The sequence below is a fragment of the Callorhinus ursinus genome, unplaced genomic scaffold (assembly GCF_003265705.2).
Source record: "Callorhinus ursinus isolate GAN/ISIS: 27379988/994484 unplaced genomic scaffold, GSC_fseal_2.0 scaffold18, whole genome shotgun sequence".
Taxonomy (NCBI): domain Eukaryota; kingdom Metazoa; phylum Chordata; class Mammalia; order Carnivora; family Otariidae; genus Callorhinus; species Callorhinus ursinus.
In genome coordinates, this window is record NW_027397080.1 from 12672071 (window position 1) to 12686774 (window position 14704).

General features: G+C 43.4%; 1 protein-coding gene across 2 annotated transcripts in view; it reads right to left on the minus strand.

Annotated features, from left to right (window-relative positions):
• KPNA6 (karyopherin subunit alpha 6) overlaps nucleotides 1-14565 on the minus strand; it is a 58816-nt gene extending 44251 nt beyond the window's left edge. The window contains exon 1 of one of the 2 annotated variants that reach the window (XM_073903019.1): nucleotides 14391-14565. In XM_073903019.1, the coding sequence (XP_073759120.1) occupies nucleotides 14391-14518 (128 nt within the window). In that variant the 5' untranslated portion in view covers nucleotides 14519-14565. The remainder of the gene's footprint in view (nucleotides 1-14390) is intronic. The other variant, XM_025855766.2, reaches the window with a different exon arrangement.
• Between the last annotated feature and the right edge of the window lie 139 nt (nucleotides 14566-14704).

The window sequence follows — 14704 nt, forward strand, 5'->3', positions numbered from 1 at the left end:
CCCATTTGAGTTAATCATCCTTGTTTTAGAAGTGCCCCAACCCACATGCGTGTGTTTGTGTGGAAGGGAATCACTGGCAGTGGCAGCAGTTACACTGATGATATCAAGTTGAGGGAAATATGATGAGCTGAGATAAATGTCATTTAAGTCTGGTGTAGGGCTTGAAAATGTTTTTAAAAAGGTCAACATTATGGGGGTGCCTGGGTGGCTCAGTTAAGCATCTGTCTCTTGATTTCAGCTCAGGTCATGATCTCGGGTCGTGAGATTGAGCCTGGCGTTGGGCTCCAGGCTCACTGGGGAGTCAGCTACTCTCCCTCTCCCTCTGGAGCCCCTCCCCCGCTCATACTCTAATAAATAAATAAAATCTTTAAAAATAAAATAAAATAGGGGCGCCTGGGTGGCTCAATCGTTAAGCGTCTGCCTTCGGCTCAGGTCATGATCCCAGGGTCCTGGTATCAAGCCCCGCATCGGGCTCCCTGCTCAGCAGGAGGCCTGCTTCTCCCTCTCCCACTCCCCCTGCCTGTGTTCCCTCCCTCGCCGTGTCTCTCTGTGTCAAATAAATAAATACAATCTTAAAAAAAAAAAAAAAAAGAACTTCTCATCCCATGGTTATCTTAAAAAATAAATAAATAAAATAGGGGCGCCTGGGTGGCTCAGTCATTAAGCGTCTGCCTTTGGCTCAGGTCATGATCCCAGGGTTCTGGGATCGAGCCCTGCATCAGGCTCCTTGCTAGGCAGGAAGCCTGCTTCTCCCTCTCCCACTCCCCCTGCTTGTGTTCCTGCTCTCACTCTCTCTGTCAAATAAATAAATAAAATCTTAAAAAAAGAAATAAAAATAAAATAAAATAATCTTTTTAAAAAGTTCAACATTATGTAAATGGACAAGGGTTCATCAAGGGTTTGTATTAGAAAGAAATAGGTAGGCTGAAAGAAGGCAGCTGTGCTAGATGGATCACCAAAAGGCATGCCAGAAACAGTGTAGTACTGGTGAAAGGAACTACAAGGCTAGACATTCTGATTTCTGGCCTTGCTATTTAATAAATGTACAAACTTGGTTGTCATTTATCTGTATCTTGATTTTCCTACCCTTACCCTGTCTCATACCACAGAGTTATAATGAAGATAAATGAGAATATACACGAAACTACTTTAGGATTAGGTTTGGTAATAGCTTTTCAAACTTCTGGAATTTCTCCCCTAGCTTCATGACCAGGAAATACTGCAACAAGAAAACAGTACATCAAACAGGTACGACAGCATGAAGCTCTCAGGGTATTATCTGCCAGCCTGTCAGAAATGCTAGTCACAAAGACAATGGGAGAGGCTCTTCTATGGGACAACTGGGTCAGTCCACAACGGGGCCATAATAAGGCTACTGCTATTCTGGCCGATCCTCATAGGCCTGGGCTGAGCAGTGATCACTCTAGGAAACAAAGCTGAATCTATAAACTAGGTGGTTTGGCTAAAAGACCACGTGGAAAAACTGTATCTGCATACATGACTATGTATTCAAAGCTCAAGGTCTGAGTGAAGTATGGCACACCGAGGTACTGGATCAGTCAGATGCTGATGGTTCCAGAGACCAGTTCTCTAATGCTAATTCTCCCACAGATTTACTAGTCCTTTTGGCCTTTGAGTCCATATGTAAGTGCCATGGTCAGACCTAGGCGTAGGAAGTAAGGGGTAGTGAGAAACACAGGACAGTACTAGGATAGCTGTAGTCCAAACTCCAATTTCTCCAACAGAAAATTTCCAACTATCCTTTGTAGACTGTGCAGAATCTGGCAGCTCTCACCTTAGGGACAACCCACTGCCACTGCCACCAGGTGCTACAAGGAACTAAGATGAATTAAAGTAGGGCAATCGGGACGCCTGAGTGGCTCAGTCAGTTAAGCATCTGCCTTTGGCTCAGGTCATGATCCCGGGGTCCTGGGATTGAGTCCCCCAGCGGGCTCCCTGCTCAGTGGGGAGTCTGCTTCTCCCTCTGCCTGCCGTTCCCCCTGCTGTGCTCTCTCTGACAAATAAATAAAATCTTTAAAAAAAAAATTAAAAAAATAAAGTAGACGAGGAGCTCAACTTCCAATTAAGCCAGCCCCAAAATATTCACTGAACATCTTCCGAGCACTCACACTGTTCAAGGAATCAAGAAAATAGGAGCACCTGGCTGGTTCAGTCGGTAAAAGTGTGCAACTCTTGATCTTGGGGTTCTAAGTTCGAATGCCACATTAGGTGTAGAGTTTACTTAAAATAAAATCTTGGGGCGCCTGGGTGGCTCAGTCGGTTAAGCGTCTGCCTTCGACTTGGGTCATGATCCCAGGGTCAAGCCCCACATTGGGCTCTAGCTCCAAACTGGGCTCCCTGCTCAGCAGGGAGCCTGCTTCTCCCTCTCCCTCTGCTGCTCCCTTGGCTTGTGCTCTCTGTCAAATAAATAAAATTTTATCAAGACTGATGAATCACTGAACTCTGCCTCTGAAACCAATAATACATTAAATGTTAATTGAACCTGAAATAAATAAAATCTGAAAATATATACGTATGTATATATATATTTTCCAAATAATCATCTCCAAACTGACTCAAATAGACAAGTGATTTATTATTCATTTTAAAAAACGTGTGTGCCAGGCACTGTGTAAAGGTTTCTGCCTTTAGGAAGTTTTACAACTTACTTTAGTCTCATAGCATCAAGAATATAAAAGACAATGAATCTAAATGTTCAATGAGTTCAGAAGGTGGGAGTGAGAACTATCTGTCCTAAGTATAAGCTCTACAGGGGTCTTTAGGGGCTAGATGGTTAATATTTCTCTCTCTTTTTTAAAGATTTTATCTATTTATTTGGGAGAGAGCACACTAGAGAGAGAGAAAGAGCAAGAGTGTACAAGCACGAGCGGGGTGGGGGGGGGAGCAGTTTCCCACAGGGCAAGGAGCCCAGGACCCTGAGATCATGACCTGAGGCGAAGGCAGACCATTAACCAACTGAGCCACCTAGGTGCCCCACTAGATGGTTAATATTTCTGAAGATAATAGAGGTGGGGAGGGACAACAGTTCACCAGGAGCAAAGATAAGGAGATTAGAAAGCCCAAGGTTGGTTTCAGGAACAATAACAGTTTGGTTAGGTATAAAAACAAAGGTCTAGAGCAAAACGTCCCTGATATATATATACAAAAGAACTGCTGGCCAGTTGGCCTCTATTCTGCAGCACTACGCTGCTCCATCCCTAGTCCTTAACAAGGAGGGTTCTCCATTGTCAGTGTCTGTAGGTTGAATTACAGAAATCTCTCTGATTAGCTCTTTGTTTTAACTTTTAAGTAATCTGAGAAAGGGCTTTTCCAAGAGCCCTTCTGACAAATTAAATGCAGAGATTTCTCTAACCCGTATATATTAATCCAAAAAGCAGCAGCCAATTTTGGGAGGCAGTATTCTGAGGCCCCATATACAAAGGGCCCAAGACAATATGGGGGAGGAGCACCAGACAGAGGCCACACAAAGGGAATCCTTTCTGCCCTCAGAAGGCATGCTGTGGACAGACATCCAGTGTTGTCCCCTCAAATCCTATCAACTCCTTCCAAAATGATGTAGTGAGAAAGAGCACCAATTTGGAAGGCAGGTGGATTGGGCTCCAATCCCAATGGCAGAACCACTACCTTTTGAGTCCCTACATCCATTATCTATAAAATGAGCATAATAAACTTTATAGTCCTGTAGGGCTGATGAAGTAATAGGATGGTGTCTAGGGCTTCGGTGCTGAATCAATGATATTTTCTTTTTCTTCTCAGCTCCTACTCTGAAAGGCCTCAATTCCCCATAAGGGCAATTTCTAGGAAGTTAGGGTCAAAGAGGACAGCTATATTTTCTTGCTATCATAGGTGGTTTTTCCTTTTCTCCTAACACTGTAGCTTCTTTCTCTCGATCTTTACCCTTCTAGTCCATCTTCACTCCCTCCAAAGCTAGGCTGTAAGAACCAATGAGCCAGCATTTTAAAGAAGCGCCTATTCTTGGGGTGCCTGGGTGGCTCAGTCAGTTGAGCATCCAACTATTGGTTTCTGCTCAGGTAGTGATCTCATGGGTCATGAGATCAGGCTCTGTGTTGGCTCCCCACACAGTGAGGAGTCTGCTTGAAGATTCTCTCCCTCTGCCACTCCCCACAGTCTCTCTCTCTCTCTCTCTCTCTCAGATCTTTAAAAAGGGGGGGGACAACTATTCTCTACCATTTACATCACCCCAAAGCAATTCCAATCATGTCTCATTAGACAATTATTGCTTCTTTGGAAGATGGTGGTAACTTTCAAATCTGCACCTGCAGTCCACACTTAATACCCAAGGGGTTCCTTCCACCGATATCCCAGAAACATCTTTTTTTTTTAAAGTAGGCTCCCTGCCCAGCGTGGAGCCCAATGCAGGACTTGAACTCAAGACCTGAGCTGAGATCAAAAGTCAGACACCTGACAGAAACATCTTTTTAAAAAGCATGTTAAAATTTTTTTAAGTTGTCACCTTTTCCATAAACCTGCTCCTTATACATTTCTTTTAATTCACAATCCACAATCCCTAATTTGAAATTCCGAAACTTTATACACTATAAGGCCTTTCTAAAATCTAAACGATTAAAATTCTGAAATATCTGGCATAAATGGTTTCTTTTAAAGGCATGCATTCTCAATGGGGGAAATATTGCACCCAGAAGGGTAAACCTGGTTCGTGGCGAGTGGGGTGACTTAGATATTACAATGGTATGTGGTGCTCCAAAGCTCAACATTATCAATAAAGTCTTATTTCTCAATATTTAATTTCTCTCAATGGGTTTTCTTGAGTATCACATGAGCAGTACTGACACTGATTTCATGGAAAGCAGACAAGAGGTATGTAAGATCTGTACTCAAAGTTATGGTAAACAGATGGCCACAACTGGGGGACTTTCTCTTGACTGACCACTAGGTCTCAAAGTCATACAAGAAGTGGCCTGTGCATGGGACGCCTGGGTGACTCAGTTGGTTAAGCGACTGCCTTCGGCTCAGGTCATGATCCTGGAGTCCCGGGATGGAGTCCCACATCGGGCTCCCTGCTCAGCAGGGAGTCTGCTTCTCCCTCTGACCCTCTTCCCTCTCGTGCTCTCTCTCATTCTCTCTCAAATAAATAAATAAAATCCTAAAAAAAAAAAAAAAGAAGTGGCCTGTGCATACCCGTTATGCCTTATGGATGTTAATTTATGCTTTATACTCGGTGCTTTTGTGTGTGACACGGGTTTTCTGGAAATTAAAAGTTTATATTTTATTATTTAATTCTACAAACTAAAATTTGTCATGATTAGTTATGCCAAGTATTGAAAAGAAAAATGTCAACAATATCTAAAAGAGTATCTGAAAGCTAGTTAAGTTGTTAAATTTTTTCATATCAAGCCATTTAAAAGTTCACTAAAAATTAAGTGATTTTTTCCTATTATTGGAAAATGAACAGCTTTGAATGATTTTTAAAATTTTTATTACATTAGTTATTTATAAGTGCTAATTTGCATGTGCAATTTGATACATTAGCATTCACATAATTACTTTAAAAGTTATTCAGCAAATACAGCTACAAAACTTAGTTAAATGCAAACAGCTTTTAATTGTAACTTTTAACCTAAAATTTGTTTCATCATTCTTAACCTTACATTGAATGAAAAGCAAGCTTTATGTCTACTCTTTTTATGTATAAAGCATAGACATACTACCATACATAAACAGAGTGTATCTGTGTGTTAAAATTTCACGGGAGGGATGCATCAGGAAAAAAAAATGTCTAAAAGGGCTCCTTAAGAGGGGAAAGGAAGGTTGAAAAAATACTGATAACAAGGAATTAGGGGTCTGTACCAACATCTCAGCTTTTCAAGCCAGAAACTTGGGAGTTAACTCTTGACAACTTTCCCCTTATCCCCACCATCCAATCAATAAGAAATGCCAGTTTTATTTCCTAATTATTTCTGCACTCTTTTTCTTCTGCCAACTGCCCTAACTCAGGTCTTCATGATTTCTTGTGTAGACTTTATAAGAGCCTCATTAACCTCTTCTTTCTCCATATACTACAAACTTCTTGAAACAGTTTGCCTCTCCTCACTCATTCCTTAGCCCGCTCCAATTTGCTTGCATGCCATCAAAACTGGTTTTGTAAAAGCAACTGATCAGCTGCATGATGTTAAATTCAACCAATCTTTTTAGTCCATGTTTTGCTGGTCCTCTTAGCAGCACTCAACCCTGACAACCATTTCCTTCTTGAAATACTCTTTTTCCTTGGTTTTTGAGACATCAATCACTGTTTTCTTCTTCCAATTCTGGATGCTGATCTCCATCTTGAATATTAAGGCTGATGCACCTTTGGGTTCTCTTTTCAGTCCATCTCCCATGATACACCAGTGATTCCACGGTTTTAGTTACCATATATAGATAAATAGATGATCAAACATCTATCTCCATCCCCAGACCTCACTCTTGGAGCTTCAGACTTCTATATCCAATTGCTTTTTGGACATTTTCTGCTAGAGGTCAGAGAGACACCTCAAAATGTCAAAATTTAAACTCATCTCAGTTAACAGCATCACTATCCACTCTGCTGCTGAAGGCAAGAGGTCTAGGAGTCATGCTTAATTCCCCCACCCACCCCATCAGCCTCCGGGTGAAATTAATAACCAAGTCCTGCCAATTCAAATTCCTAACTCTTATTTCCTCCTATTACCACCTAAATTGCCATCATCATCTCTTGCCAGGACTACTGCACTACTTAAGAACCAACCACTTTGGGGCACCTGGGTGGCTCAGTTGTTAAGCATCTGCCTTCGGCTCAGGTCATGATCCCAGGGTCCTGGGATCGAGCCCCGTGTCAGGCTCCCTGCTCCGCGAGAAGCCTGCTTCTCCCTCCCCCACTTCCCCAGCTTGTGTTCCCTCTCTCTCTGTCCAAATAAATAAAAAATCTTAAAAAAAAAAAAAAAAAAGAACCAACCACTTAAAGAACCTCCTGGTTGGAATCTTCCTGCAGCCTAATTCATCCTCCTATAGCTGTCCAAGTCATATAAATAAATAAATTTGATCATATCACTTCTAAGATTAAAATGGCATTTCACTATCATCAGGATAAAGTCCAAATATCATTCCCCCCATGCTACCAATCCCTTTAGTCTACCAATCTTTTGCTTCTGAAATAATCACTCCCACCCTGCCACTGACAATTCTTTACCCTAGGTCAGATCTCACTAAGCTTAAAAGGCCTTCCCTGATTCCCCTGGGCGAGGGTGGACCCCCTTACTATATGTGTCCACAGCATTCTGGACTGCCTCCAAATATTTACCATTTTTCACTGGTCTCCCAAGTGTGGGACACAAGATTAACTAGGAGGTAGGAAGAAAAACATACGTATATATGCTAATATACTAATATATGTATTAGGAAGGCTTACCTTTGTCGTAGGTGTATATATACATATAAGCTTATTAATACTGGCAATGTGGCAATGCTTATCTGTTGGTCACATGGCCAAATTTTCCTGAGGGGAGACTGGAAGTTATACCAAGGTGAGGATACTTGTTCACTCACATTTAAGATACTGCCTCATAATGTAGTTTGTTTGGGTGCCTAGTTAAGTGGATTTACAAGCTACTTAGTTGGGGTTTTGTTTTTTTTTTTTAAGATTTTATTTATTTATTTGACAGAGAGAGAGAGAGAGCACAAGTAGGCAGGCAGGCAGGCAGAGGCAGAGGGAGAAGCAGGCTCCCCGCTGAGCAGGGAGCCCAATGTGGAGCTCGATCCCAGGACCCTGGGATCATGACCTGAGCCGAAGGCAGACGCTTAACCGACTGAGCCACCCAGGCGCCCCTACTTAGTTGTTTTTTTTTTCAAAGAGTTTATTTATTTGACAGCGAGAGAGAGAGAAGGCACAAGAGGGAGGGGGGTGTAGCATGCACAGGGAAAGGGAGAAGCAAGCTCCTTACTCAGAAGGTGCCCCTCTCTTGTGCACCTTACTCCAAAAATATATTATGCTTAAAAAGAGTTTCTACTGGGACGCCTGGGTGGCTCAGTTGGTTAAGAGTCTGCCTTCGGTTCAGGTCATGATCCCAGGTCTTGGGATCGAGTTCCGTATCAGGAGCAGGGAGCCTGCTTCTCCCTCTCCCTCTGCCTGCCACTCCCCCTGCTTGTGCGCTCTCTGACAAATAAATAAATATAAAGTCTTAAGAATACCTACTAAGGGGCGCCTGGGTGGCTCAGTTGGTTAAGCCACTGCCTTCGGCTCAGGTCATGATCCTGGAGTCCCAGGATCGAGTCCCGCATCGGGCTCCCTGCTCGGCAGGGAGTCTGCTTCTCCCTCTGACCTTCTCCCCTCTCATGTGCGCGCTCTCTCTCTCTCATTCTTTCTCTCAAATAAATAAAATCTTTAAAAAAAAAAAAAAAAAAAAGAATACCTACTAAATACATAATGCTATCATGATCCGCAAGACTTTAAAAATGTCTGTCGTCATCCTCTTTTTAAAAGATTTGAGAGAGAGCGTGCGTGTGCGAGCACACATGCGGAGGGGCAGAGGGAGAATCCCAAGTCAACTCCATGCTCAGCAGTCTGATGTGGGGCTCGATCTCATAACCCTGAGATCATAATCTGAGCCAAAACCAAGAGTCAGACGTCTAACCCATCACTGCCACCCAGGAGCCCATCTTCATCCTTTTAAAATGTTTTTTTCATACATAAACTAAGAAGAAATATTTTATAAAATACATAGAATATTATTTTCTAATATTTTACAAGACAGGCAGGTCTTGGGCTATATTCGGCTTCAAATATCCAAATACTTGGTTAGCTTAAGGTTTTTAGAATTTTTAAGTTGGCTCCATGCCCAGCATAGAGCCCAATACAGGGCCTTAACTCAGGACGATGAGATTGAGACCCGAGCTGAGATGGAGTCAGAGGCTTAATCTACCGAGCCACTAAGGTGCCCTAAGGTTTTTAGATTTTAAGAGTTAACTTGTAATATTTATAAACGTTTAATCCAATAATATCATGAAAATATGGATTTCCAACTTCAAGGGGAGAGGGACTGTGGAAAGGAATGGAAAATTAGGCAATGCTAGACCTCCAGTCCCCCATGGCATCAATTGGCTAGAGCTGCATAGACCCCATCGAGCTCTGTAGCTGGCCTTCCAGTCTCCATGTGGTTGATTACCCATTAGAATTTAAATTCTGAAATTTCACCAGACAGATTTTTGTCTGTTTTGTTCACCACTGTATTTCCAGGGCCTAGAGCAGAACAGTCCCTGCACATACTAAGTATTCAATAAACATTTGCTAAAACTGAAGAATAACCATTGCCTGCCTGGCACCTAAAAGTGTACTTCTGACAAATTTTCATAATATGTTACTGCCTTCCCCTCAAAGACAAACTATTTAATCTATTAATAGATTAATAGAATAAATAACAATCTATTTAATCTATTTTTAGCATTGGGCCTGAAACATAGTAAGTCCTTTATTCACTAAGTGACTAAAAGCAATTACTGTTAAGTATTTACTACGTGATAATAAACACCATGCTAAAATGGTTTACACGCATTTGCTCACTGAACCCTCCTAACACTCCTTTGAGGTAGATATTATCCCTATTTTAGAGATGAGAACTATAAGGCTGTGGAGATGAAGAACGAATTATATTACAGATTTTTTTAAAGATTTTATTTATTTATTTATTTATTTGAGAGAGAGTGAGAGAACATGAGAGGGGAGAGGGTCAGAGGGAGAGGCCAACTACCTGCTCAGCGGGGAACCCGATGTGGAGCGAGCTTGATCCTGGGACTCCGGGATCATGACCTGAGCCGAAGGCACACCATTAACCTACTGAGCAACCCAGGTGCCCCTATATTACAGATTAAGTAACTGTTAACACAAGAAAAAATATAAAATGGGCTATATGAAAGGCAAGAACAAAGTGCTACAGAATTCAGAGAGCTCACTTCTAGTTTAGAAGGCATAAAGTATTTGAGAGTTCATGAAGGAGGTAGCATTTAAATCAGACCTTGAAAATCAGGCAAGATTTCCACAGAAAAAGATGGGTGGGGAAGGGACTGTTTCTTTCTCACCAGTAATGCTAACATACAAAGGAGGTAGTCTGAGTGGAATGCAGGATATGTAGATAAACCTCTAAATACAGTAAGATTAGTAAAATCATTAGGAAGGCCTTGAATACCATACTGTATGGGTCATGATTTTACCCTGTAGATATTAAATCCCTGAAGTTTCCTAAACTAAGGAGTAGAGTGGTAAGATCAAATGGGTGTTTTAGCAACATTGCTACAGCAAGAATTACAGCAGTGGTACAGGAAGCTATAGAAGAGATCTGGAGGGCTTCTAAAATACCTTTACAATTTATATTTTTTGGTATCTAGTACTTCACTGAATCTTCATTAGTATTAATAAACAGTGTTACCCATATTTTCACTTTTTATTTATCATTTGAGAGAAATCATGAGCACCTGTGTGCAGGGCGGTATGGCAGAGGGAAAAGTCTTAAACTCAGCGTGGAGCCTGATGTGGGGCTTGATCCGACGACCTCAAGATCATGACCTGAGCTGAAATCAAGAGTCGGATGTCCAACCAACTGTGCCACCCAGGCACCCCATCCACATTTTCAGTTTGAGGAGCCTGAGATTCGGTAAGGTTAAAGAGCACAGAATTAATACTCTTTGTGGGTCTCTGCTGTGAGAAAAACCTACACAAAGCAATTTAGAAGTAACATGATCAGAGTCTTCAACAATTGCCAATACAGAAAGGGAAGAAAAGAGTGAGGAACCAAAGATGGATAGATGCCCCAGTGCCTGGACCAATGGTTCTATCATTTACAGAAATGCAGGAAAAGTTGGCCAGGAAAGGGGAGTAAGTTTGATGCTTGGGGGACACAGAGGTGGTGACTGACGATTAGGTGCCTACTCTGCAAGTAGCTGTTATGCACGGGTGGTGGGCAACCCGGGTTGGAGGGAATATAAGAGATGGGCTAAGTTACTTCTTGACCAAGAAGTGTTCTCAGTTAGAAAGGTTTTGTTACTTGCAGCCAAAAACCAAACTAGAGTGGCCTTAAGTATCCTAGTTAAATCAAGAGGTAAGACAGTTCCAAAGTTGCCTAACTCAGTCGCTCAAAAACATCAAGAAAACATCAGATTCTTCCCATCTTCTCTACTCTCACCCTTAGAGCTGACTGCTCTTACTTATAAATTCTGCCTCATGACCCCAGCATTACTAATGCCAATTTTAGAGTCAGAAAAGGGCTCTTTCCTTTCCAGAGGCAGAACACAGCCCTCAATAGCCCATTATGTTGGTGAGAACCATACTACCTGAGTAAGTGGTTCTATTTACTAGCTCTGACCTTTCACAAGTTACTGAACTTCTCTATGCTTCAGTTTCCTCAACTACAACATGAGAATCTGAGAAGTAAAGGAGTTAATATTATAGTACATAGTGCCTAGCACATAGCAAGTTCTATTTAAGTGCTGGCTATTATTACAGCTTGCCCATCTCTCTTCTTTTTTTTGAGGCTCTCATACTTTGGTGATACCCAAGTTAAAACAGAAGAAGCTGGCAAAAAAAAAAAAAATAGTAAAATAAAACCTGGCAAATCTCTTTTAAATAAGGAAGTCTTTGCCAGAAGTCCCCCAGGCTTCCCTTCTTGTCTAATTAGCCAGAGCTGCAACACATACCCAAGCCTAAATCAATCACTGCCTAGGGAGATAGAATTACAATGACTGGTTAATAGTTTATTTAATCAAGTCCTATCCTTGGGGCTGGGGAGGGGCTTGCCAGATTCCTGGTTAGCAAGATGGCAGGAATGGGTGATAAAACAACCAGCGTCTGCCAAAGCTTAGTTTTTAAGAGACTGTGGTCTCTGCTAGGGAGGGTCAGAGTAAGTAACTTCTAGAGCTGCAAGGATCACCCCCACAGGCTTCTAATGGCAGTGAAATCACTACAAAAGTCTGTTAAAGCTAATGAACTTTGGCACAGGACAAAGAGTATAGGATATAGTAGGGCTTGAGTAGAGCACACCTGAGAGGCAGTGAAATACAGCAGGTTCTAGATTCATGGAGGTGTGGTGAGGGCTGTGTTAGTATCCCCAGAACACAAAGGGCCTAGATCACCAGCCTTGGATGAGTCACCTAATCTTCTCAAAGCCTCAGTTTACTCATTTATGAATGGGGATAACCCAAACTACCTTGGATTCCATGTTAGGATTAAATGTATCCTCAGTTTCACTCACACCGTATGTATAAGGATCAACCAAAAAACACGAACACCAATAGCTGGACATTCAGAAAGACCAAATGGGACAGGGAAAAGGTACCTAAAATGGAGTTGGAGAGAAAAAGGGAGGCCACCTGACCCTAGACTAATAATCCCCTTCAGGACCCTGCTCAGGCTTTTTTGCTCCATATAATAAGAACTTTCATTTCAAAGTCTACCAGAAAGGGACTAATTTTACTTCACACCTTAACTCTTCTAAAAGGTTTTGTATAGGAAAATGGGTAAGGATCTCACTTCTGGCTCTGCTACTTACTAGCTGTGTTATCTTCTCTGAGGGAGTTTCCCAATCTATAAACTTATTCCACTGAGCTTAATAAACTTAACATTAGCTCCTTCCCTTTGAGACACCAGTGTTTCTAAAATTGAAAGCCAATAGAAAATCTGTAACATAAAAGTCCCCTAAATTTTCCATTGATACATAAAGCTGCAGTTACAAAGATAAGCCCATCAGGCTTGACAGTAGATTCTGGAAACCGGAGTGCTTAAGGGAAAGGAATGCTAGAAGGAAGGTAGAAAAGAATCTGTTCTGATGCCAGTGGAGCCCTTACTAGGTTCTGAACACTGTTATCTTAGTCCTCAAAACATCTTGATAACACTCCCTTTCCCCTTCTTCTACAGATGTGGAAAAGAAAGAATCGGAAAGGAAAATAACATTTATTGTGCACTGTGCTAGATGCTTTCTACTGCATTTGATATTTACATGATTTCTCTGGACGAGAAAGCCAGAAAGTGGCAGGCAGGATTATAATACCAGATCTGATTCTAAAGCCATTGCCTTGCAACTCAAGGGAATAATTTATGGTTCCTCAGGATCACGGTTCTTACAAAACTCAAACCCAGAATCTCATTTAGCTCTCCCCTCCACACACAATAGTTGGGGTGAGCAATTCACTTTGGAGTTTTTCAGTTTCATTCAGACTAAAGATTTCAAAGCGGGCCCACTAGCACAAAAGAACACCTTTACAACTTTGCCTAGGGTTAAAAGCTTTCTTCCCCCCTTTCCAGCCCAACCACTAGGTGGCCAAGCCATAAAGAACTGCAGCTATACACTAGGGCTCTGGAGGGATCACCCTGGTTTAGCCACTGACTGTGTGACCTTGGGTAAGTTACTTTACCTCTAAGTCTCAGTTTCCTTACATGTAAATTGGGGTAACAGTTGTATCTGTCTCATTAGATTGTGCATATTAAGTAAAACGTGACATGTAAAGCCGTCAGAACAATGCCCACGCGTAGGAAGAGCTTAACAAGATGCATAGTTTTTAATGCTGAAGAGGAAATAGCTCTTCAGTGATGGTTCTGTCGCTAAGTCCAAAGACTTAGCCAAGCCATCGGATTCTCTCTGAGCACAGGCCTTGCCAGCCAGAGTCCCTTCAGAGAGAGCAACAGGTCGCTCCTTTTCTCCTAACCAAGGCCAGGCCCACACCTGAAATCCCCAATCTACTACATACGGCCCCAAGGTCTTGACCTACGGTTTTCTACTACTAGGCTGTCACTCTGAGTCCAACCGAACCACCCCATTTCCGCCCGTGGCTCGGGAAGTTCTGCCGGCCTTCAGCGGCCCGGGCTGCTTACGGCATGGCTGCCCCTGGTTACGGGCCTGGAGCCGGCAAGCTTGGCGTTCCCTCACCAGAGGACTCTACTCGCGACGTAGGCAGGATCTCCCTTGAGTTCAGAGGAGACCCCGAATCCACTCAAGATGCGCGTCGGTCAAACACACGCCTGGAGAGGGCTCCCTCAACGCCGCCCTGGCCTGCCGCCGGGAGCCCGTCCCCCCAGCCCCGGTCTCGGCGCAGTCCAGAGGAGCGGCCCCTTTCCTGCCCCCGGGAACGCGTGGGCTCCAGCCCTGGGCCACCACGTGGGGGCTCCAGGCGTGGCAAGGTGCTCCCGGAACCAGCCCCCGAAGACTGCTCCCGCAAGGGCCCTAGCCCGGCCCCAAACTGGCCTGAGCGGCTCCCCCGGCCTGGCTTCTCCCCTCAGACCTATTTGGAGGGGCCTCAGACATCTTCTGCAGACCGAAGACAGGCTCCCACTAGACCCCAAGCCCCAGGACTGCCTCAGCTCGAGTCCCCAATTGCCTGGCGTCCTTACTCACCCATCGCGGCTCCGCTCGCTCCTACTTGGCGGCGGCAGCAGCAGCGGCGGCAGCTTCAGCGGTAGCTTCAGCAGACAATATGGCGGATCTGCAGGACGGCAGGCCGAAACGGACAAACAACTTAACATTCAACCCGGGGAAGAAACGCGCTCTCCGCCCCGCAGCCTAGTTTACAGGGAGGAGCGCATTTAAAGAGACCGCAGCTACTAAAGGTGGGGAATAGGGGTGGACTAGAAGAGCAGTGAAGAGAGACTGGGGCGGGGGGGGGGGGGGGGGGGGGGGAAATACTTACTAAAGAAAGTCAAGTGTGCTTA